The sequence below is a fragment of the Ptychodera flava genome, chromosome 21 (assembly GCF_041260155.1).
Source record: "Ptychodera flava strain L36383 chromosome 21, AS_Pfla_20210202, whole genome shotgun sequence".
In the NCBI taxonomy this organism is placed as follows: Eukaryota; Metazoa; Hemichordata; class Enteropneusta; family Ptychoderidae; genus Ptychodera; species Ptychodera flava.
Genome location: NC_091948.1, coordinates 21,678,213 through 21,704,738, shown reverse-complemented (window position 1 = coordinate 21,704,738; position 26,526 = coordinate 21,678,213). Strand labels below are relative to the sequence as shown.

At 37.9% G+C, this 26,526-nt stretch overlaps 2 protein-coding genes and 1 non-coding gene across 3 annotated transcripts in view; 2 read left to right on the top strand and 1 right to left on the bottom strand.

Moving 5' to 3' along the window:
- LOC139121725 (long-chain-fatty-acid--CoA ligase ACSBG2-like) overlaps window positions 1-4,775 on the top strand; it is a 40,249-nt gene extending 35,474 nt beyond the window's left edge. The window contains 1 exon segment of the mRNA XM_070686847.1: window positions 400-4,775. Coding sequence (XP_070542948.1) covers window positions 400-476 — 77 coding nt within the window. The 3' untranslated portion in view covers window positions 477-4,775.
- A 4,105-nt stretch (window positions 4,776-8,880) lies between these two features.
- On the top strand, window positions 8,881-8,953 carry Trnat-ugu (transfer RNA threonine (anticodon UGU)). Its single transcript has one exon. It is a non-coding gene; the product is annotated as a tRNA-Thr (tRNA).
- Window positions 8,954-11,590: 2,637 nt separating this feature from the next.
- LOC139121724 (neuronal acetylcholine receptor subunit alpha-10-like) lies at window positions 11,591-25,457 on the bottom strand. Its single transcript, XM_070686846.1, has 6 exons — window positions 25,105-25,457; window positions 19,495-19,649; window positions 18,674-18,718; window positions 16,258-16,367; window positions 14,875-15,410; window positions 11,591-14,214 (listed from the first exon to the last, which is right to left on the bottom strand). Exons 1-6 carry the CDS (start codon window positions 25,169-25,171, stop codon window positions 13,649-13,651), a joined length of 1,479 nt encoding a protein of 492 aa, XP_070542947.1. The 5' UTR covers window positions 25,172-25,457; the 3' UTR covers window positions 11,591-13,648.
- Between the last annotated feature and the right edge of the window lie 1,069 nt (window positions 25,458-26,526).

Genomic DNA, 26,526 nt, shown 5'->3' with positions numbered 1-26,526 from the left:
CTTAGTGTACTCACAATTCAAGATTTAGTTCACAGTCTATTGTGTTAGCAAGACATATTTGACAGCAAAATTTCAAAATACACTGTAATTTTGTAATCAGCATATATTTGTGACTCTTAGTGAGTAGATGTTTCAAGGTATTAGATTGAAGGGCGAGAAATAAAGCTTCTGTATTACTAATCTAATGCCAAAACGATGGAGACTTCATCCCCATAACACAGGGGCCGACTATGGGCCCTTGAGCTAACTTTGTCCAGGTTCAAAGACAGCTTGTATGCAAATTAGTTATTGCCACGGTTTCTGGACTATATGTAAGGCTACAACTGTTAAATATACAATAGCAAGAGAACTCCATGTGCACAAAAGTAATATATCTGTTTTTTTCTGTCTGTCCTCAAGGTCCCACGCTGAAACTGAAGAGACACTTTGTAGTCAACAAGTACAATGACCTGATCGATTCCATGTACGACGATTGATGTGATGTCACACTCAAATCCAAATTGTAAGGCAGAACGGAAAACAGCGCATCAGAGAGGGAGAGAGGATGAAGCTAATGAAATGCTCCCAGTGACTATTAGCTTTGAGGTGCGGCAAATAAGCAATGCAGTGTATATAATAAAAAAGATACTGAAATCTAAGAGAGTGTAATTTTTGTCGTGACATTCTATATTTTTTTCCAATTCTTTCCTGTTTATGTTTTCTTACAAGATATTGTGTGCTTTTGATTCATTTTTGTATCTTTTGAAATGGTTTGTGGTTTTCCTTCTATTTCTGCCAACAGGTTTTTGTATTGTATCGGTGTTTGAACAATATATAACACATACATGTATAGGGTCAATCTGGAGATTCAGTGTTATAGGTGACTGAAACGCAGACTTTCTGGTCAGATATCTACGCTACAGGCGCTCATTTAGCACACGGTCGCTGTTACACCAGCGATGTAGCCAATGTAGGGTACGTGAGACTTGAGTAAGTAATGTTCACTCTCAGAGGTACTAAATTGTTGAGGAGATGCATTTTTGCCACAACTATCCAAAGATCTTTTTGCTGTTTGAGAAATCAGGTTCTATGTTAGATCAGAAAAATGTGATAGCGTTAAACAGGATACATCAAATATCGTGTTTTGGTACACCATCGGTGTCCCATGACTTGTATTGCTGTCTTATCAATATGTATATATGCACAGCGGAGAACGCAAGACAGTGTGTGTATTTGATGCTAGTATCATCATGTGAACTTTGACCCGTGTACCAGCCCGGTGTAATTCAGTGATGCAGTAGCATAGACGTAGCAGGGGAACGTGAGAAACATCCTGGAATGTAGTGACAATTTCGTAGATATACAGCCACTTATATGTGAAATGTTTCACTGCAGTTCAATCCATTGTATTAGGCAAGTCCACGTTAAAAATAGTTGGGTGCACCTTTCGGCTGAAAAGCTGCTGCGCACCATAACTATTAGTAGTCAGATATAAAATATACAGCAATTGATTTGGGACTCTGTCAACTTCACACAGCAGTTTAACAAGCTTCTTGGTCAAATCACAAAACTGTGATCTACGTAGATCCTTAATCATACACAGTAGTATTGGTAGAGGTAGCTAGCCGAGTCAATCATGCCAAAATGTGAAATATAAAGGCACTTCTGATATCGTGAATTACATATGTCAATGTCAATATGGCACATTAGTGACAGAAATACAAGTCAGTTCAGTGTCAGCCTTCAATCATCCTATTCTCAGATTAGTGTTTTATTCATTGCTTTCATTCCATTTGTTCATGACAAAACGTTACCTCCAAGGACCAAGACTCTCTCTTTGATTATGAACACAACCAACATATGGAGTTTGATTGGTGTTCTTATGCAGCAGTCACTTTTTGTGGCGGATGTTATTCCCAACACCCTTGACTGATTGTGCTGTATGAATGTCACAGCCAAGTCAGACCCCCCTGAGTTTGCAGATAAAACTAGGTTCCATGACAACACCACAATTTTGCAGGAGGCATACTCTGTCCTCCAGCTGTGAGTATCAGTGGGTTATTCATGGCAAATCAGACAACTACAGTGGGCCTGCCCATGGAATGATTTGAAAATCAAAGCGAATTCTTTACTTAAATACTCGAGTATTCCGCATTGGATAGTGAAATGCCACTGAATAGGTATGGTTTATTCAGAAAATGCTGTCTCTATACAAAATGGCACAATTGGTTTGACTTGGTTGTAACTTTAGAATACACAAAGAAACAGCAGTACATATATATATACAACAATTGCAAACGCACAGCAGCAGCAGTATGATTTACAGTCTTATCCTACTGTGCATGTTAGTGTGTGAATGGAATGCAACAGGATTTTCTCTTTGATGGTCTCGGACTGTTTCATTCATGTGGTGTTTTTGCAGTTTCAAATAGCTCAGAGTAAAACTGCCCCAGACTCCGAGTATACTGCTGCTGTTGTGTTTTGATCAATTAGCAGATTCTACAACCCTCCCTCCCCATTTCTAATATGAATGAGTCCTCTAAGCTTTACCCAATGGGGAAACTTTTGGTTTTTGGTTCTTTCAATTGGAAATGGGGGAGATAACAGGTTTTACTCTACAGGAGTGAGGGTGCTATGGTGTGCTATGGTGTTTCTTTGAAATGTGAACCAATCAGGAGCTGGCACTACTATAGGCCTTTCACTGTCCAAAATTTTCCCACCAACCCTACCCCAAGCATTCATCATCATTACTCAAACGGCTCACCTTAGAGTGTAAATGTCTTTGGACAAGACCATTTCTGTGATGAGTAAGGGTGTGAAGGTTGGCTGTCTTATTCAATTTGATTTGAGTGTGATCAAAGTTGATTTCATTGTCAATAAAGCAGGTGCATTAAATTTTACAATTTTTAATTCACCCATTGCAATGAACATACAGTATACAAAGTTGTAAATAATGCAATAAAGAAATATTAGAGCTTTATATATTGATGGACTTAAATATAACGGAACCTGTTTGCGGTTGCTGATGTTGGTCAAGTATTCCTGAGTATATATGCAGTGGTTTTTGGTATTGACATGGTAGATAGCTTAAACTTGACTTGTAGCTGCCATAACTAGTTACAAAGCAGAATCAGTTGCAGTTTTATGTCAGATATTTTTGAATTGTTGGAAGAATTTGCATCCCTATGGGAGAGCCCAGTGCGCCCCTTAAGTCAATTTGGCACAGTCACCTACTCTAGTAGTAGCAGCATTTGTACATGATTGACTGAAAGAAATTTCCCAAAAAAAATTCTAAATTGACTCGGACCAAACAATTCAGCTGTGATTTGGTCCTCCACCACTTCCAACCTTTTGACCCTGGAGGTCTGACCACCTGCACGCAGCAGAATTGTTCTCCCTGAAATCTGCTGCTAGGTTCAGAATTTTGAAAAGTCAGAGAGTAGGATGGTAGAACCAAAGTGTTGTATGGCTTACATTGTTGTGTATAATACAGCTACAAGGTTCTGAAATGTTTGATTGTGGTGACATGAATAAAGTCACCTGATGGTGTTTTTCACATATTACAGAGTTTGTTGTTGTAACGGTCACGAACCACATACCATTTGTTACAGAGTGATTTAAATTTGTGAAAATTTTGTGACCAACTTCCTTCTACACCTTAAAATTGATGTTTGCTCAGGTGGATGTGTAAATTGATCTCGAACTCTTATAAAATGTAAATCTTGGTTTTGCAGATGATAGTATTTGTACACTGTAAATAGTTACTCTTTAATGCTGGCTGGCGGTTTTGAAATGAAATGTACTCTGTGCTCAAGTTGACAAGCCAAATGCAGACAGTCATTGGTTACAATGCAAAATTAGATGCATCCATTTATTCAGAGAGGTGAGACATGTCTAGAAAAAGCGATCTGCTGTCTAGTTTTTTGGTATCCATGCACTGAAGTAGACCATTTTCCATTCTGAGTGAGAATTTCATGCAACGGCGTGCATATCTATAATTTGTAGGTCAGTGTCTCACAGCAGAGGGCACACAACACATTGTTTACAAAATTTCGGACAGCACATAAAGTCTTAATTGTCCATAAATTGGGTAAAATTCCGAACTGCCATACAAAATTTTACTGGCATGGTTTTCTTCTGAACCATATATTTTAGATATCATGCTCTGCATGGCTCTCATAATGATTGGAAAATAGTCTACAGCGTATTCAACAACTACAGAAACCGTGAACTGAAAAAATGTACGAGTCCGTGACCCACACAGTATTAATCAAAGTAAGCATTTTTATGCCACACTGTATGTATCACAGTGTTATCAGTGTAATGAACTGTGTCAGGGATAACGTATTATACGGTACAGTGCACATTTGAATTTATTATACCCATTGTTACAGTAAATAATTTCCTGTATTATGCTCATGACAGCAATTGTATACCAAAGGATCATATTTTTTTTACCAAAGATATACTGTTCTGTTTGTATTTTTTGTTACATGTATTTCACATGATTTAGGTTATTTAGGGGAATCGGAATATTTATGATTTACCCAGTTTGTGTTGCATTTTTTCATTATTTTACAAGGGGTTGTGAGTTTGAGATCGATTGAGGAATGATGGTACAATTGTTGACGTATTACTGTTCAGTGGTTTTCAGTGCATTTCTCAGCTCAGATCAGAGAGTCCCTCTGCACTCGCTCTCCAAACGTGCACCGAACACCAACTATTCATGAATTTAATGGTACATATGGAGTCCTGTTTGTGTAACCATGGCCAGTGAAATAAAGGAATTCAATATATACCGTGTGTGTTGTGTCCTCTCTTGATGTGTGAATGCAATCCCTTACACAAGATGATATTCACTCAATGTCTGAAGATTGTAAGATATCTTATCTTTTCACATGGAGAATAGGGACATCCCGGCCCCCAGCATTTGCCAAGGACTAAGCTATTGGCCGCATGGTAGATTCAGCTTTGGGCTTATACATGAAGGGTTGCTTGAGAGCAACGTTGAAACTTTGAAGTACTAGAATTACCATATTCTGAAAGTAGGGCTCATTCAGGTTCAAGAAATGTACACTTCATGTCATACAGTACATGTCTGATACTCATTCTGAAAGTTTTGTGTGTAGCTCATTTGTTTTTAACAATAAAAGAACATTTATGAATCCTTAGAACCGGTCCAGCTGTCAAATCTCATAGTTTGTTGTCTATAAGCAACAACAAGGGCATTGGCAGTCAGGGCCCCAAATAGAAAGCCAACAATCCGGACCCCAAATAGAAGTATTTCAGCCAGAAGAACTTCATCTCAGGGACTGGACAGAAATTTCAGAGGGGGGGGGGAGGTATAGCAGTGTTTTCATGACAAAAAAATTTGAAAGGTGTTTCAATGAAAAAAAAATGACCTTCCCCAATCTTCATGTGAAAAGGCATTGACCTCCCCTGTATGGTACAGTCCATATCAATAATATCTTAATTGACATAGAATTTCTCATTTGACCTTTGGTCTTTCGTTGCATATTTTTAACCTTGTACAAATAATCATATGTATGCAAGGTTTCAATTAACATAATTAAATTTCGAAAACTACATGACATTTTAGGATGAGTAGTTCTATTAGCTACTTGAAATACACGTGCCTATTCAACATTAAGAAAAATATCATCTGTAGTGTTAACATTCATTTTAACTTTGGCTTGTTGTACAGAGAGCATATATTGGCCTATTGATTGTCAAGAAAATTATTATGTCTAGTCAACATTTAACAATCTATCAGCTTACTTGTAAATACACCGATAAAGCATAGACGCTTAGAGAAATTTGTTCCCTGTTCTGTGATGCATGCAGGCAAATGTGTGGCATAAAAATGCTTGCTAGAACGACCGTTGAGGGCGCATCACCACATGGTTGAAGATAAATCTGCGGAGCATTATTTACTGTATTACTTCCTTTTTAAAATATACAGTTTGAATATTCGAAATTCGGTTACTCTTGATGGGATTACAGTTTCCTTCAATCCTATGTCATGCAATTGAAATGTCATCTCTCCTCATGGATGAATACATTGTATTTCATTTATAAGATGATGAACAAAACTGAGGATTTTATCACAAAGTTTTCAAGCCTTGTAAGACTGGAAGGAGAAGAATGCATCCTGAATGCATTCATATGATGATCTTTGTAATCAAACAGCTAATTATTTGTTTTTTCACACAAGACGCATTGTAATTCTAACGCATTCACAGTTATGTAGATTTGTTTTATTTGTGACTATGTTGAAATAAATTTATCTTTTTCAAAAAAAAAAAAAAAAAAATCTGCGGAGCGAACGAGGGCACAGTAAGTGAGGTTACCCCTTGATTTGTTCACTCAGACATTTTTTGCTAAAGGCTTTTTCAATTTTATCAGTTTCTTAACATTTTTTAACTTTCAATTTTAGTTCAGAATTATTTGTTAAAACTATGTTCCAAAATTATTGATTATGTTTAACTATCAAGAGTAAATTGAATGAGAAGTCGATGTTTGGAGGTGCTAAAAATTGCACACTTGTCAAGATAAAGTTATCAGCAACTAAGATGGTCTCATCATACCACCTGTCAGACATGCAAATTTCCCTTGTTACGAACATTAAAAAAAATCAGTACCCTTTCTTTTGCCAACACAGATGCAACTTATTCCCTTAGTTTCCTGGAAAATATTGTGTATGGCTGTCAAAAATCTATGTCGACAAATTACAAAATTGCTATCTCCTCCGCGGAAAAGGGGTTGATCTACTTATATTATTCACAATCAGAAAATTATGATTATCAGAACTATGTTGCCAGAATTTTGAAATATGGACCGAGTTGCTCTGTGTACAGAAGAAATTTGCTTCAGTGAGTGATATCCGTGTGTACAGATCATGGTGAATTGTGGGTAGCCTCACTTACTGTGGAGGGGCTGTGAGAGAGAATAGAGACAGGGATTAGACCCGCATCAATGTCCCAACACGGTACCGCAATGCGAGATCAGCTGTTTATTGTTTGTGACATCCCACTTCAGAAGGTGCATTACAGCATGGAGGTAGTACTCCTACTACCTCCATGATTACAGCAAGTGCAAACTACTAGACCGGCACCACCGACATCTTCAACAAAGCTTCCTCAAGTTCCAGATCATCATACCATACACCATTCAACATTGTGCCGATTGTGATGCTCGCTATGGTATTTGGATGACTTTCTGGAAAGATGCTGTTGATTGTTTTCATATTTCTGAACGCGTACCTTGATGACCTTTAGAAGCTGTGACCACAGAGTAACATAGACATCTATCTTCGTGTATGCTGTGACACACAGCTACCGCAATTATCCATAATTGGGCAAAGTTTTGATCATTACCGAAATTTCAGCTCAAGTTTGAGTCATACCATATTGATTCAAATCAATCGAGAACTCTCCAAGATACAGGAGTTTAAAACTTGCGAGAACTGATATTCACTGACAATCAGTGAATATGCCATTCAGTGTATTTTTAGATTTTGTGAATACAGTATTTAGTCGATTTTACATCTTCAAGATCCAAGTTTTCGACGTGTTAGTTTATTTCAAATTTACTTGTTCAAATATTGGAAGGAACAACGGTTTGAAAACAGTAAAATTTTATATTAACAGGTCCTTGTATATGCGATGTCATGCCATGAAATGCTGTAAAGTTTTGCCTCTCTTTGCCAAAATTTCAGAGATGAAAACATTTATTTGATGAAATATTTTAACCTTCAAGTTTTGTCAGTTTTGAGTAGCATCTAATTCATACATGTCTTGTACTTTTAAAATAAACTTTTGGTAGGTCACTGTGCTCAGTTTTTCACAATATGACAATTAGCCAGAATTCAAAATTTTCCTACTCTCATGATCGTCATTATGTGTGCTCTTCGGCAGAAGCATTTGACCTGGCCAGAGTTTGATTAACTCATGTTGGCTTAGACTGTTAAATCCAAAAAGGTCATCGATGCATTTAAAAATGAATCACTACAAACTGCTAATAACAGGTAGTGTTTAACAGCTGCAAGCGGAAAGGCACGATATGTGTTTATTTTAGACGGACTACTACCTTATGAGCTGCTAACGAGGTATTTGGTCAGGGCGATAAACCCCCGCGTCAGTGATCGGCAGAACAAATTAATGAAGGGGATTAGGGAGGGCAATTAACAGATATAGACTGTTTTCTTTGAAATACTATCCACAGATAGCTAGGGTAAAGTAATAGGCACACACTAGACACAGGTAAGGCTTGTATAATGAAAAAAAGTTTAATACAAGACATTTATTGATCATATTCATAATTTCTAGACGAATATTGCTCGCCGGACCCTGTGCATAGACCCTCGAGGGTCTAGGTTTTAGCTAAAACTATAGTCATTAGGGGTGGACCATCTGATATCCTTAGGGGGGGCTTGGAAGATTTTTTTTCAACCGTGCAAATTATGGCAACTTGTTTTTTCACTCACTGTCTGAAAGAAATCATTTTTTTTTATTTCGCACACGCATATTGTAATGATCACAAGACCAAACACTGCTGTTGGTCCAAAAATTACCTAATCGCCTACCGTATTGAACTTATCAGGGGATCTTGCAATATACTAATGACGTTAATCCCCGAGGTTAACAGGTAGTCGATTAGGCAGTGAAGCAGATTACATTGTAAAACTAGTTTCCAGAAACGAGAGCATTTACGATATGAGTACGATATATCAATGCACGTCGTCCAAACGTAATAAGCTCTCGCTGCACTTGCAGTGAAGATGTATATGTTACACAACGTAATGTACAAATCCTGCAAGGTTTAGGTGAGAACGGTAGCCAAATAATAAAAATCATCGCAAGACTATGTTTTTATTGAGTCATTCTTCATATGATTTTAACGGCCTCCTTAGCTCAGTGGTTAGAGCACTGGTCTTGTAAACCAGGGGTCGTGAGTTCGAATCTCACAGGGGGCTTCACCTGCCTATTTTTGTGAAACCTTTCGATTTTTACAGTAAAATGTACTTGATTAGATGAATGAGTGGGCAGATATCGCACAGGAACATCTCTGCAACAATCAATCTTCCTGCGTTTTCCCCTTTACGATGCACACGCTACGTCTATTGTTTTGCTGTGTACGTGATAAAAGAAATATATTTTTGTATGTCACTTAACTATTTGTTTAGTGCGACAGGGTTTTTTTTGTAGTGGTCGCCCATTTGTACCTCTATTTATGTGTCAGTGGAAAAATGGTTGCATATTGGAATTATTGTGAGCAATCTTTCCTTGGAGAGGCATGTGGAATGCAAGCTACCCTCATTGGAACGAACTATTGGTCACAAATGCATGGTGTCTCATGCAACCTTAGTGAGTGGAATGTCTTATGTTATTGTTGATAACTGAATTATCGTCCGGACTAGAATTTGTATGATGACTGTAACCTGTATATCATACATTATGCGTTGTGTTAGTAAGGCCAACAATTTGTACTGTAACTTAATAAGAACAGACATTTACTTTATAAAACAAGAAATAATGATGTTATTAAGAAAAGATACAGGTATTATGTTGAACTAACGAGTGGTCGAACCTAGAACGGAAGAAGTGGTCAAATATCCATTTGCTCCAATAAGGAGTTTAAGTCTTCATCTCTGTAAGAAATACGTTTTTTAATGGTCATCAGCGTAATAAGCAAACAAGGAACGAGACAACATATCAGTCTGTTTAATACACACAGGATAAGTTCTTCGTTAATTCATGAATAACCAAAACTTGAGTTACATAAGAACTTTCTCCCACAGAGATGTCCAAAAGAACTCGATGTGATAATAATTGTAGGGAAAAGTAGACCTAACTGGAATGCACTGGCCAATGCTGACATATCATCAATGTAGGAGAGATATGCTGAACTTTCCAGTCCCCTATGACTTTGGCAATTTCACCTTGGATACCGCGTCAGTAGAGTGCCAACGTTGCCCCAACCATTGAAAACTGAGCGGATAAATTGGCAGACAATACATGTAGCCGACTGTAACCTCCATAAATGTAATAATCACCATAAATGTAACATTAACCACAATTGTGATTAATCAACCACAAAGGTTAGAAAACAGTCAACCATTAATGTAACAACCCGGAACCACAAATGTAATGAACAAATTAACCATAAATGTAATAAGACTCAACCATAAATGTAATAATATGATCATTTGCTTATCAATGCCCCGAGTAAATAAACTTTAATAAGACTGGTGTAATGTTATTTCATACTTCCGGAAACTGGGTTTCCTTTCAAAAAAACCCAGAATAGAATACATAGGGAATACTATCAGAAAACAGCGAGGTACCGATCAAACTGTGAGATAGAGGAAGTGGAACAGCAGTTATAGACACTAAAGACGACATAATGGAGAAGCGTAAAAATGGCCAGTCAACCAGTGATACCTCACACAGTTTACGACAGACGACTCAGAACAAACAACAGAGAAATATACAGAAACTTATGACATAAAACATTTTGACAAGAACATATATCTATAGTTCAATCAAGTAAACACAACGCAAACACAACTTTGAACACAGTAGAGCAAATTAGACATCCTAGCATCCCCATTGAAGGAACAAACATCAAGTGGGACAACATAGGAATACAGACAATCTATCAATTATTCCAGACAATTTATCCACTGAAGATTAATTTGAGGTCACTGATGAAGAAAATATGGCAAATTTTCAAAAAACAGTGTAAAAGGATCATCTTGTTATAAAGTCTCTCCACTTTGGAGTAGCGACTGCACTGGCCTGCAGATTACTGTTGTGTCTCGCTGTGGCCAATCAGTTCTACACACGTAACAGCGTAACGCAAAATACACTTTCAAAATACAAAAAAAAACACACTAAACGCAAAATTAGGATATGAACAAAGTGTTGAGTTGCTTTCCTTTATTACATACATAAATATTTAAGGGCTGCTTCAATTGTAATGTTAAAATAGATTTATTACATTTATGGTTGACAGGTATTACATTTATGGGTGATTTTTTTATTACATTTGTGGTTACCATTTATTACAATTATGGTCGGTATTTTTATTACATTTATGGTTGATTTTTGTTACATTTATGGGGATATTACAATTATGGGTGCATTTTATTACAATTATGGTGGATTTTACATTTATAGAGATTATTATAATTATGGAGGTTACAGCCGATGACATTCGAATATGTTTAAAATGCCAAGGTTGCACAGGCTATGGCAGTCATCCAACTTTCATTCCAAGCGTAAGGCTTTTACGTCTAACTGCTCCCACGCATTTTACCTGTACAAGAGCTTTGACAATTCATCAACGTGCGAACTTTAACTTAGTAGGTACTGACCCCCAGATGAACTTTCAGTTTTAAGTAAACATCCCCTGTGTCAACTTTACATACTTCCCTGCTTACAGACCTTATTTACAATGCAACATAGCATTTTTGTTGGAAAGTGTACGAATTTCAGCTTTTTTCAAAATATGGGGTTGCTGACAAGCACCCCCTTGAATACATTTAAAACTGAGCATTTTGGTCTTCCTCAGATCGGTAGTGGTAGTTATTTAGATTTCTTTATTTTTTCAACTCACCGTTGGTAAAGTTTGTGAAAAGTGCGCAAGGGCTGGCGGCCTTGATGGCTTGGGTTTAAATCTCTCGGGTGTATGCATTACTGATAACTGTCCAACAAGCCACTATCTACGTCACAGTCTGCCAGAGTATACTGCTCTAATTTACTGTGTTTTGATATTGGTATGTTCACAGACTTGGGGCAAGCCTATGGGGTCACATGAAACTAGCAAAATTCTAATTAGACGTGTGAGGGCGCTGGCATTTCCCAGACGTGTCTAGCGTCCTCGTCTTACAAGAAAACTCCAAGGGCGATTAAAACTCCAGGGCACAGTCCCTCCACCCACGGGGTAGGGGTTAATCCGAAATCTTGGAAATTACTAACTGCCAAGTCTTTCACCAAGCTCTATAGGGTGATTTGACAAAGGTACCCGTCCCCCTTCCCTTACCTGGTCTGCACCTGGCAAAGTTCAACGTTGATGGAGTTGTTATCTGTTGTTGTTGGTTTTTTTTCATTTTCTAAATTAATGACAACTTATTACTTTAAACTGTTGGGCCAATAGAGTTATCAGTGGTATTCGTTCGCAGTATATTAGACAAAAAAGACGTCAATATTAACAAAATTAGTTCATGGTAATCATTCTATCGAGCCATCAGGCTAAATATATTACCGATAAAGGCGATGGTAACCTCGTTTTCAATGTTGAAGGGAAGTATTTCTATACTCTTTGCCTGAATAGGGTGTTGATAAACATTGGCAAATGAACTCTTTGTGGGAAGGTACTAGAAGTTGCAGAATATATATTTGATTAAAATTTATATTTTAGCATCAAAATGTGTCTCATTAACAATAAAAGCATTGCATTTATTTTTAAGTGAAAAAGTGTTATTTAACAAAAGATACTGAAATAAAATACTGACATGTCGCAGATGTCGCTTAATGGTATGAGAGTATCCAATGTCATCACAATTGTTGTATTTTAGTGCCTTACTGTGGACAGTAACCGGCAGAATTCACCGTCACATCCATGAGGATACGGCGACATTGGACCAGGTGTCATCGGATAATATTGTTCAACACGATGTCTAACTGCGAGCTTAATATTATAAGTGGGTGATAGATCGTTGCCCGGCACGCTGTTTTATTGAATAATGTGTGATAAACTTGATAATATGGTCTAATATCACTGAAGGTTTATGGATGTCAGTGTCGATTGATATCAGAGAAAATCAATGGTGTTCTCCAGTTTCTAAGTTAGAGTCTATTAGACGGGTTTTAGAAATGGCAGATGCCCGACATGTTGTTTCATCGGATAATATCGGATAAAATCGCAAGTTAGATTCTAATATTAGAAGAGTGAGTGAATGACACACGCCCATGGTCAGCACGCTTTTTTCATCGGATGAAATCGATAAATTTGTCCATGTAACAGCCAATGGGGCTCCTGACGTACTTTGACCTAGATATCGTAGCTGCAATTATCCGATTATAATAATAATAATATGTTTATTTCGTACTTTGACTTTATCCGATTGTGAATGAACGCCATGCCATGCCTTCATGGCTCTCCTCGTCTGCCCGTATGTATGTTCGGCTCCACCGTAGGGGGCGCAACTGTATGTCATACTTCAGCAGCCTTGAGTAGCGAGACATTTGTCCATGCAAAGCACTGTAATTTTTACTATATCACACAGCGAAACAGTGTTTTTTTAAATTTTTGAACTCATAAAAAAGAGTTACATAATAATCATAATGATGTGGTACAAATTTCTTTACAAATGTCGTCATAATTGTCTAATACACTGTACTTTCAGACAGAACTGACAAAAGAAAGTTTTACCTGGTCCAGGGTATAAGAAAAGATACATATAGAGAAGTCAAATGTTTTGAATCTATCTTTTAACTATTTCTGTAGATTGTCATTTTCAACACCTCAACAACTTTGCGATCATATGATATTTGGAATGATGAAGACCGAGGAAACTTGTCGTGAAATGCGCATGTGTCAAATTCAACGGGAGGCCCAAGTGAAAGACGCGCTCTGTGAATTCGCTTCACACTAGCACGGGCAGTTAGAAACCGTGTATATTTTCTGGTTCTGTTTCCTGGGTGTTTGTCGTCATATAAATCAAAATTCCAGAAGTCAGCGTGATGACGACAGTGCCATATATGAATAAAAACAACCGATCGATCATCCTGGCGATTTCTTTCCACTCTTCCTGGTAAATGTCGGAGTCCTCCCGGCCCTCTCTGCCGCCTCCGGGCGACTGTTTCTTTTCGTGCCCCACCGAATTCCCGGGAAAGTCCTCTAAAACTGATGTACTGGAATTCAAATAGGCGAGCGGGACGCCTTCACCGGACTCCATGACACTGCCATGCGATGATTCACCATCTTTGCTATCACGATCGAAAGCGTGTTTGGCCCGAAAGCTCCAGCAACAATTCTTCGGTCTTCGCCGACTGTCCTTGCGCACAGCGACGTCAGCGCAGAGAAGCCAAGCCATGTACCGCAGAACGAGTCGTCTCAACCACAGCGGAGGTCTCCGACAATTTGATCCCCGGAAGTGCATGTTGAGCGTCATAGCTGTTGTGCCACACGATACTGTCACCAAGGCGATAGTGACAAAAAGATATCGCTCTGAAAAATGAAAAACAAGAAATTTCTTAGTGGAAAGTCGAAATTCCTCATTCCTTCACTAGATGGCATTTTTGATGTTACGATAATATTCACAAGAATCGTCAAGGGCACGACTTTTGCTTCAAGGTACAAGAATCATTTTTCGTCTCTATTTCTACTGCAAGCCTAAAACGATTAAAAGCTTCATTTGATTAAAGTACAACGCGCGTCGGGACAGATATTCGGACTCTCAAACTTTTACAATTCTTTTCTGATATACCACTTGTGGGGTTTCATTTTAAACCTCTAGGCACAAAAAAGCTTTTGACCCGCTTAATTTTTTCGAAATTTGAAAATTTATTTTTTCTCCATAGAGTTAACACAAGGATCATGGCGGCCATTTTAAATTTATTATATTCGGTAAATCTTAGGTTATTTTTTTCTCCATTACCAAAATTTGCTCAATTTTTATTCTTGATTTTGAAAAAAATGGTTGAAAGATTCCTTAGGGAAAGTTTGAGCAAAAGTTTAAGTCTTTCACTTTGGAGGCACATACGACCTTATTACCTATGATTATGCAAAGTTCACTTCAGGTGAGCTACTGTTGACATGGCTATGATAATGCCCCTTGGCCAGCAAACGCAAAATGTTTTTCATTAAGGTATCAGTTTGAAGACTCACCAAGATAAGGCACTGTTTCAGAGTTTGTTGGCATGTAGCTTGTTGAAGTCGAGAGTAATACCATCAAGGATAACATGCTGGACACGCTCAAGGTCATCCTCTCACCGGAGTCTGACGGAAGAAATGAGCCAATCACGACCAAGGTGGACACCAGAAAAGCGGGAAGAATGATGTTCAACACGTAGAAGATTGACCTCCGCTTCATGCGTATGGTGTACGTGATCATACTGAACGGTTCGTCGGGGCAACACGGAAACGCGTAGAAGCTCCTGTTTATGGGCATCGCCAGGACGTCCCATTCGCCATTGTCGATGAAGTTGTCGATGTTGCTGCCGGCGCTGGGAACGATATCGATCAAGTCCAGTGGGTACGACCAAGAGCCGAATGTGAACAGGCAGTTTTGTTTGTCGAATGGGAAGAAGGTACTGTCTATGTAACAGCTCGATCTGAACATGAACGGTTGCAGCGCAATCACCTGTCCCGATGACGTCACTCTGGCGTCGGTGTCGTAGTGCCTGATGAACTCCTCGTCCACGCTGTGAGTCCGTAAAATAAGATTGCATTTTATTACATTAAAGCACAGGTTTGGCCAAGAATACAAACGGGGAAATAGTAACAGAAATATCAAAAAGTAAAAATGATTACTCAAAAAAACCACTCGAAGTAACGATTTGAAAAAAAGAGACTACGGATTTGTTTGTATGGTTCATAACTTTTTCTGCTCGTAAGTACTTTATTGATGTGCATTTGAGGTAGAACGCTGCTCGAGGACAGATACTCGGACTCTCAATTTTTTACAATTCTCTGCTGGAATGTTTCTTGCGTGCGCTTACTTCACAATATAGATATCGCGCAAATCTAAACTTTCATTTTCCCTGTTGATTTAATACAGTGGTGGCGTATATGTAAAATGTCAGTAAATTTTAAGAACCTTGTTTCTCTCGCACCAGATCTCGCAAGTTGACTCTTAAGTTTTATTCTTGATTATGGAAAAGAAATGTTTGAAGTTTCCTCGATGAAAGTTTTAGAAAAAGTCTACAACCTCTGATCTTTTCCGGTGATGTTCATACATTTGGTTGCTCGCGCTCTTTCCTTCCTGCTTTCATTCGTGAAACCATATACATATAATGTGTGTCTGTGTTTATGTTCTTTGTGTGTATATGTGTAACATGTATGTTACACATATACACACAATGTACATGTATACATGTAACATGTATGTACATATATGCATATACTTTTTGTACATACATGCATATACTTAATTTGTTCAATTTTTATTATCAAATATGAAATCATTTTCAAATTACAGATAAGAGAATGATTGACGCGCACCTACACTAAAAATTCTTACTTGGGCATCGGAAAGCGAGTATACCATACCTGCTGTATAGGACGATATCTGGCTGCCATATCTCGCTGACGGGTAACTGTATTTCCTGTGCACCGTCGTATTCCATTTCGTTCCACGTCAGATAGTCATCTCTCCATGCCTGCAGTAAAAATGGAATCACTCAACTTCACAAGAAACGAAAGACAGTGCAACACAAGAAATGATCACTTGTGAAATATCAAGTGCTGGTTTCTGCTGATCCCAAAATCTCTCGCGCTGTCCTTTCCTTGATGTTTTCAAAGGAGAGGAATGCTTAGTCGATTCAATTTAGTAAAACAGCTTTGTGAAACGAGGACTAATTATTTTCTGAAGTGAAAATGATTTTGATATTTATGAATGTTTACATATTCATGAATACTGGCCTAGCATTACCTCTTGAAATACTATACTTAATGTGTCATAGAAAGCCCAAAATGATTCGGTTAAAATTTGGATGTAAAATAGTGACTTGATTCTATCTTAATGAACTGGTCTAATGAGATGCATATATTGTTAAAGCGCAATATGAGAGTATAGACAGATATCAAGGTTAGATTGGAACTTATATAATTTTAATGGCGCCGGCCTGCACTTAGACCTAGGTTGTGTTTAATTAATTAGCGCCCTGGAACAGAAAGTTTTAAACTTTTGCTTTCCTCCGGAAAACTTTAAATACTGTTCTTTTTATCATAAATAATAAAACAAGGGGTCTCTGTTTCAATTTTGCGATTAGAAAAACAAATTACTTAAAATTTACCGTTTATGTCATTTGCAAATGGCTGCTATACCCTGTGTATTAACTATATGACCGGGGGATCTTGATAATGCTCCGACTTACCACTAAGGGGAGGGCTCATTTTGAAGCTCATGGAGTAAATACAGTTTTCACCGACCTTTTTTTTGTAGAAATCGAAAGTTTAATTTTTTTCATAGAGTTAACACAGGCATGGCGGCCATTTTGAATGTCAAATATCGACACGTTTATGGTAATTTGTTTCTCTTGTGCCAAACTGAAGATTTGCACGTTAACTTTTGATTTTTATTCTTTTTTTTGAAAGAAAATGGTTGAAAATTTCATTGAGGAAAGTTTGAGCAAAAGTTTAACTTCGTTTTTCACTTTCGAGGCGCGAACTGAAAATATTTATATTTCGCTGGGGATTTTTCAATACATAAAACAAAATATCATAGTTATTCTGTACCTTGCACAGTCAAGTAATAAATTTCATAAAAATAAACCCAAAGATTATGGTAGGTACCGGCATTAATACGGCACTTTTCACCGCGGCAAATGCGTTTCACATTTTGAGTGTGCGAACTCGAACTGACTGAAGGGTCAACTTAACAGATAAGCTAACGTCTTTGCATTCTATCACTCGTCAGTTGATGCTCTAATAAAGCATTCTTAACGGAAGTATTTTCATTGTGACGCAAGGCAGAGTTTGTATCCGATTTGCTAGAAACAAGATTGGTTATAAAACTTGGTCCCTAATTTTTTTCGCGCTATCAATTTTCTTCTGACCCCTCTATGCCAATTTTAGATCCCTAATATAGCCACTTTCAAACGATATATTGCGCCGTTTATCTTCACAAGTTAAAATAACGTAAAAGATTGCCGTAACTGGTGGCTGCAGTGCATTAAGATGTTCCGTATATACAGGTTAAGGTCATACTAGAACATGAGAGCCTAACACTTAATTTGCACAGCCAATTAAAGTCGAGTAGATCAACATTCGTCGCTCATGTTTTCCGCTATAGTTAGCAAGTCGTGACATGTTTCCAAATGTACACATTAGAAATGGTTACAGCGCGACGATTTCATGGCTCGCGTTTAATTTCAAAATACATCAAGGCGATGTAGTAAATTGGTCCATTGAGCCATATTATCAATCAAGCTATTTTTGATTTTGTCCTAACATTTTGTAGTGATGATTTGCAAATAAAATTCTGGAAAGGCAACTGTTGCATTTATAAATGAGACAATATATACTTGCACACGACGCACTGCCGCATGAATGATATACTTTGTTAGCGTCATAAATTATTGACATCGGAGAATACGCATTAATTCCACAACATGTCTTCAGGATTAAAAGAAAAATAAGGTATCATTTGATAAGCTTGCCAAACTGCCTATGTGATACTTAACCACTTTTTGCTGAATCGATTTTATGACTGTTTTTAGGTTAAGTCAGTCAGCTAGGCAACCAACCAGTCATCGTCTGAGAATTCAGAACAGAAGGCCAGGGCCATTTGAGTACGTGATTTATAACTTTCAAACGGGTGTTGTCGTATTCATACAGTGTGTTGGCGACAGCTGCAAATATGAAAGTAAACATCAAATGTGCAACAAACAGCTATTTGCTTTCATACTATTAATAAATACATCTGTGTGGTGCCGAACCCACCAAAGGGCATGCATAAACTCACCTGTTCGCACCAACTTTTCAGTATAATAACCTGGTTCCTTTCATCCTGGGGCAATAAAAAGCAAATACACAAAGAAGACGTCAGAAGAAATTTCAAATTATGTATTCCAGTCACTCAAAATTTAAGGGATCAGGAGGGGGGTATTCGGAAATGCGCATGTGTGACTTTCTTTTTTACAAACAATGTATTTCATGCACTATATATAGATGGACCATGTCAACATAGCTACAGCATTAAAATTTTACGGTGTACATAATGACAAAAAGGTTTCAACTTGCATCAATCTCCGCGCCAGCGTACCTTGGATACCGTGTTTACATTGGTCGTACGGGTCCCATACGACATGTGTTAGCGCAGTTCCGACGACGCCTCCCTTTAACTCCAATGGAGGGAGCAGAAAGCATTACACAACACAGATAGAACCTAGATATTTGTAGCTTATGTGTTGCCATCAAGAGAAATTTTACCTCAAAATATATCGAACAAATATCATTATGTATGTATGTATTATGTATGTATATATATATGTATGTGTGTATATATCTACATCTATATCAATCAAACACACACACACACACATACATATACGTATACAGATGGATGCATACATTGGTACATACATACATACATACATGCATGCATGCATGCATGCATGCATATACATACATACATACATACATACATACATACATACATACATACATACATACATACATACATACATACATACATACATACATACATACATACATACATACATACAGACAGACACACACACACACACACAGGCATACAAACTGACATAGACTACCGATACTTACGACATCCATAATTTGTATCGGTGTCATACGGTGCTTGACGACAACTGTTGAACTATTTTTGACAGGTCGGACGCTCTTTGAATAGTTCGCCTTGAGGTCTCTAACCAAATGACCAACCTTTGCACGGCTCGTTGTCAGAGCGCTCGACAAAACAACTGTGTGGAAAAAAATCTTCAAAGTTTTAAACTTTAATATCGCCTCGGATTAAGTAAGAATTACGTGACTAATGGTGAAAATGGTGACCCTGCATTGCGAAAGGTCTGGTATTTGGAGACCTAGATAAATTTAACGTACCGGAAAGCACGGATATTACCAAAAATATTCTCGAGAATGCTCGTGAACCATCATTTAGTATTGTTAAATCATAAGTAAAATACACATCTTCAGTATTATTTCTGTCTCCGTCTGCCCTGCCTTATTACTGATGGCAATTTTCAATGCATGATTCGGTAACACAAGCTAAGTTATTCTAGAATGACGCAAGAATTTTCACATATTATGGAAACCAGAAACTCCATTGAGACATCAGCAATTTGCTCATAGTAACGTGTACCAAAATAGATCCAGTTTTACTGGAGCTGTGTGGGCAAGCTGACACCTTTGAAGTCTGAATTCAATGGGAAGTGAGGATCAATGACACGTGTCTTACACCAACATGCCTTATGCGAGTATTAATCGTGGACACTGGCAATATATACGGGTTCTATAAATAATTTGTTTGATAGGAACAAAACAAAACTGATCAAAAGTTGACAATTCGGACAATTTTCATAATTGATCATTATCTTCGTAACAGAATCAGCAAAACAATATCTGCAATGGATGTATCTTCATGACACTTAGGTACTCGTCCCAATATGGCAATCCAAGTTTGAGGGAAAACAGAGTTAATTCCGAACCGTTACGTCACTTTGCAAAGCAATGTCCGACGTCGCGTTTCAAAAATTCATTCACGACTCAGAGTGTACAAATTTTAAAAAGCAGAGTCTGTTTCTGCCGAAAAGGCATATTTATTTGATGATTGATTTATCCAGCTACTTAATTATATGTTTTGCATCTATTTATTTCAATCAAAATTTCTGGTTCTAGGTTACATATTGAAACGCAAAAAAGACAGATACATAGTTACAACTACAAGTTAATAAAACGAAACAAAAACAAAGCCAAAATTATTGTCATCTACATTCATATATTCTAGAGATTTGTCTGAATCATGACAAAGATAAACACTGATATTGTCGTATTGAACAAATTTTGAGATTAAGGTAGTATGCGCCTCGGAAGTGGAAAAACTTGAACTTTTGCTGTAACTTTCCTCAGAATATTTCAACCATTCTCTTTCAAAATCAAAAATAAAAATCGGGATAACCATGCAAATTTTGGTACTAGAGAAACAAATTACCCAATATATCAGCTTGCCGTCATTTGAAATTCAAAATGGCCGCCATCCCGGGTTAACTCTATGGGGAAAATACAATTTTCGATTCTCGGAAACTACAAAGGCGGTAACAAGCTTTCTTACATCAAGAGCTTTAAAATGAACCCCCATAAGTGATAGATCAGAATAGAATCATTAAAGTTTGAAAGTCGGAATATCTGTCTCCGAGGCGCATTTTATCTTAAACCAGCAGAGCTATCAACTCAGAATAGAAAATATGGCTTAATACCTGATCCCAGCTAGTTTGCGAGTTAGCGTGTCAATTCATACAGTATCTTGCTATGACGAATACGAACGCCATAAAGAATGCAATAAAATGACATGCAATACTTTGATTTCTACCGACATTACAACAGATGAAAAAGTACAAATTATTACTTGTTTGGCATGCTACAATTTAAAACCCAAGCCATGAATAAATTAAAACGGTAATAACAGCTCAATATTACGACGGGTTGAAATACAATAGAACATGTGGGTATTATGGAAAACCTTCATGAGGGATAAATTACTCTGGGGAATTTTTAAATGTGTAAACAAGTCAGACTATGTTTTCGATACCGTGCTGGCATTTCGTTGCGCCAATATTTTTAGAGTCCAATTCGAGAAGAATTTCGCGGGATTTATCGCGTCCATGGACGCTGATGAATTTCAGCGAGAAGAATTTCGCGGGATTTATCGCTTCCGTGGACGCTGATGAATTTCAGCGAGAAGAATTTCGCGGGATTTATCGCGTCCATGGACGCTGATGTCCCGAGAACGTGAAATATTGATTTTCTTTCTGTCAGTTTTGAAGATTATGACAATACTTTCATTTTGTTGTGTTTCAGCAATTAAGGTAGAACGCGCCTCGGGGACAGATAGTCGGAATCTCAAATTTCTACAATTCTTTTCTGATCTACCTCTTGTGGGGGTTTCATTTTAAACCTCATGAAGAAAGAAAAACTTTCACCGTCTCAGTTTTTCGAAAATCCAAAATTTTATTTTCTTCCATAGAGTTAACACAGGAATGTCCGTTATCTTTTACAGAGACCAAGAATGCTTACGGCCGCCATCTCTTGAACATGTTATTGTTGCCTTTTTCACGTCAACACGATTTGAACTGGGATAATTGGATAGTGAAGTCATGTCACTTTCTGCTGCAAATGTAGGCTTATCTGCTTTTCTTTTTTAAGTTACACACTTGTTTTTATGAGTAATTTGTAATATTGCAACAATCAGCTTTTGGGCATCTTACACTTTTGAGAAATTTGAAAAATACGCGCATCCAGTTATCCCAAATTAGTTCTAATAGTGTTCGTCACTGTTTTATAGTGTTATTGTTATTGTAATTTTTGCTTATTTTCCAAAACTAATAATGGTAATAATAATAATAATAATAATAATAATAATAATAATAATAATAATAAAGCTTGCTTCTGTCCTTTTGAATACTTTCACTGAAACATCGCGGCTTGAACAACTGTACAAAATACTATATCGGTTGCCTTGGTAAATAATTGCGCAAAAGTACACATTTCAGCTGCAATTTACTGTTGTGATAAATTTCACTTTAGCGCATTTAGGGAAAAATAAGAATCATGACATTTCACTATCGTTGGAATACTCGTCAGAGAGAGAGAGAGAGAGAGAGAGAGAGAGAGAGAGAGAGAGAGAGAGAGAGAGAGAGAGAGAGAGAGAGAGAGAGAGACAATTAAACGGTCTACACAGCATAAGCATTCATGATTAATGAGTAATCTGTATTTTGTGATACGGTTTTGTTTTTCATACATACCATGCATCGTTTATGATGCATTTCAGTGATAGGTCAAATAGCCTCTCGTGAATCTGATAACACTTTTTCGTGGTCTAGGGAGTTAATTTTTGCGATTTTGTATTATTCAAAAGGTCACTACAGAGACTGGCGTTCCGAGAATTGCTAAGAGGAGTGGTCGACTGGACAGATGTTTGGCCTCGCTGACAGAAAACCGATAAACCACTACAGTGTGCTTTCTGGTACCCAACATGTATCTTGTAGCTACCTTGTCGATAGCGAGGCTGTACTGGAAAATCATTAACATACATTCCTATTGGAATTTATGTTCGGATTTGCTTTAATCGCGACTGCTCTCTTTCAAAGTTTCCCAAACGTGACTGCGTTCATCGAAAACAGTAAACTCGTTCAGGAACGTCGAGGGTAGAACCAAAGCGGGACCATGATACGTAGCTTCACAATTACCGTGACTATAGGCAAGGTATTTATTCAAGAATGAAGCCAACAAGTTGGATTGACGCCTCTCCAGCTTGATTCCTTATCATTTCAGTGCCAGGGTCTCTTGCCTTTGAAAACGCACACTGACCAATAAATTGTTTAATAGAATATTTTTCCCGGGAGGGAGGTACCCCCGTTGGAATAGAAACATGTCTGTACCACGATTTGACCCTAATCCATTTTTCGCGTCATGTAGTGTATAGCTTTTGACCACAGAAATTTTGATATTGACTCAGTTGTCGCGACTTTGATCCCCGATGGCGGTGTGACTCATCATTTGGTAGGAAATGTGTAGCTTTGACATCTGCATTTGGCCAAAAATGTGTACTTTCAAACCCCTTATGTTAATGTAGATTTGAAGCACCCAGGGTACACCTACACTGAATTCAGAACCAAGTGCCCCGCACCCTTTCCTCCCCTATGTTGAAACTAGTTTTGAATTTTGAAACATGTTACCTATGAGTGACACGACACTGGGTATATTCATAGCAGGCCCTTCAATGGTAAGAAAAAGTTGTTGTCTTCAGACAAGTTTAACAATACATTGTACTGGAGATCAGAAATATTGTTCAACATCACGAAGCACGCTTTGAGACAGTTTACGTCTTTAAATACACCTCTAGTGCTTCTAAATGTCAGAGGGGATAAGAAAAGATGACATGTCTAGCTTTGTTCAGTGATTTTGCCATAAGCCTGCACGTACATGTTTGACATTGCGCGAATAACATAAGTTTTACAGTCATAGTCTTCGAGTCCCGGGGTGAAAGCACGCTGAACATTCCCGGCATCAAAGGCATGCCATGAAAATGTTCATGTATATCGTCGCGATCAGTCAGTCTATTTACAATTTACTCGGCGTCTGACCAGGGCAAACAATACAGTATGTTCCATATTGTGTTGAATGTTTGTTGATTTTATATTTCAGTGAATTTAGACGGTAACAGTCATTTTACACGTAGGCACAGTGAACGATTTGCTGCATTATCAAAAGCGCCGCTGGCGGCTCCAGTACCAACCACAATATTGCCATACATGTGTCTCGGACCCAAGCTTTTTGTCAACGGCACAGAAACGTCCCACCCGTTTAACGTGACTGTTTAAAAAAACGACTAGGTGACGACGATTATGAGATTAAAGTCGATCGTGATTATTCATTGTCGGCAGAATCATTGATTAGTTTCGGTTTTTCGGTCTGTCCTGGATGCCGTGTCCTTCACTGAAATACAGGATCTGCCGAAATTGAGTCCATGGCAGTGAGTGTATTTCTCCAGTTAAGGTCCCTGGCATGTCAACTTCTCAAATTCGCGAATCTGTAAGGTTGCCATGCTGGCCTGACAAGCCACATGCCTGTCCTTCACTTATGTATACCAGCAGCACGATTGTAATTTGGGACGATCTGATTTTCATATTTTTCAAATTTCTCAAAAGTTTTAGTTGCCTTATAGCTGAATGTCACAATATTACAAATTACTGAGAACAACAAGTGTGTAACTTGAAAAGTAAAGCAGATGAGATAACATTTGAAGATTTTAAAGACATCCAATTATCCCAAATTAGTTCCAATCGTGTTAAAAAAATGAACAAGTGCGTGCTATGAAACGTCACATCTACATCAGACCATGTACTACTGTGCAACGGTTTCGACATGTTTGTTTTGTTTTTTGGGGGGTTTCTTTTGTTTTTGTGGGGGAGGGGGTTCTTTTTCGGGTCTATGATTACCAAGAAAAACCTTCTATCCTCGACAAAATGTTGAATCGTCATTGTTACTGAACAACCACTCGTATAGCCCGCATGATGAGACGACACCCAAGTCCAAATAGCCCAGCAACACGGACTGACCTATTTATTACAACACATTTCTGATTGTGCCATTAATGTAATTTGAATAATAACTGTATTGTACATAAACGGACACACTTACCAGTCAATAACAGTATTAACAGTGAAATGTGCAACATGTTTCCACTCCCCAGATTAGCGACGTCCATATTGTTCCATAAAACTAGTAATTATGCCGAACATAATGAGAGTCGATACCCGTTGTTCATCCGGTCCACAGCGTGCTTAATTCAGAGCTTTTAAAGTGCTCAGGGTGTTCTGTTCGAAGGCTTGATTTTGTTGTCGTCATTGAGAAAACGGCATTCTTCACTTCCAAATACGTATAGAACTTACCATGCGATGTACAAAAACACCTGATTGTTTGACGGTCGGATGCTGCGTACGGACTTGCAGAGTGGGCGCTCTCCGGCGCTAATGACTAATTCAGGTCAAAGCACTTGTACCACATAGGCGAGTGAAAATTCAGCCGGCATGCGATACCGAATAGAAAGGATGAACCAATCGGTTCAAAGTGGCGTTTGTGCGCAGGTTTAATTGATATGTTTAACCAGATATAACACGTGTTCAAGTTGGTTCTTTGTAGTTTGCCGACAGCCAGTACCTGAGATGGTGACGATGGCCCTTGCTGGCGATAGCGATGTCGCTAGAGTTGATGGTCACCGAAAGATGCCGCCTGACTTACACGTAGACTTTCTGAATGTTACATACTTCTTATTACACATGCATATTTCGATCTAGTCAGCATGGACATTTCACAGATGACATTGACCATGGGTGATCTATTGTAGCTCGGCTTTAATTATTGGTAAATAATATATTCACACTTTTTTTCTTTTATAAATGGTGGTTGGTGTAAAGAAATAAGGCTATAGGGAATATGTTTCGAAAAAAACACGTTGAAATTAACAAAAGCATCCATATTTACCAATTTCAATATACAGTAAATAAGTCTTTTATAAAACGCCACTTATGTAATCCATCTATCTATCTATACCTACTTACGTTTGTGCCCATACTGTTCATTAAGTTTTATGCTGCGTTGTTACCAAGGCAATAGCGAATCAAATTAAGTTAACATTCCGCTCTAATTTTCTATTTTACAATGCTGGTACCGTTTTAGATGGAGCCGTTGTAGTATAGTGGAGCGGAACGAACATTTGATGCCCCGAGGCCTTCACAAACCCGATACACGTGCAATCTAGAACAATACATCTATCGAAACAAGTTAAAACTGGAAAATTTATACTAATTGACGACAATTTATTCAAATTTTGCCCATACAGTTGTTCACTTAATCGACTCTCGACTTGGCCAGGTATTTGGTAGATCGGCCTGATTTTATGACGTTTCATTTTCCAAGTATCAAAATTCAGCTGACGTCAAACATAACAGATAACTGAATTATCTCGAACATAGAAAATAAACATAATTAGTGATATGGACAATATCAAGGACTACATTACAAAATTAGTTTCCAGAAACAAGAGGACTCGCGACATGATCA

What these genes read in the sequence shown, in the direction of transcription:
- LOC139121724 (XM_070686846.1), bottom strand. Translation starts at nt 25,171, where the DNA reads ATGGACGTCGCTAATCTGGGGAGTGGAAACATGTTGCACATTTCACTG. An exon ending in CGATACAAATTATGGATGTC is followed by an intron (nt 18,719 to 19,494) that starts GTAAGTATCGGT and finishes TTATTGCCCCAG; the next exon opens with GATGAAAGGAACCAGGTTAT. An exon ending in GATATCGTCCTATACAGCAG is followed by an intron (nt 15,411 to 16,257) that starts GTATGGTATACT and finishes ACGGACTCACAG; the next exon opens with CGTGGACGAGGAGTTCATCA.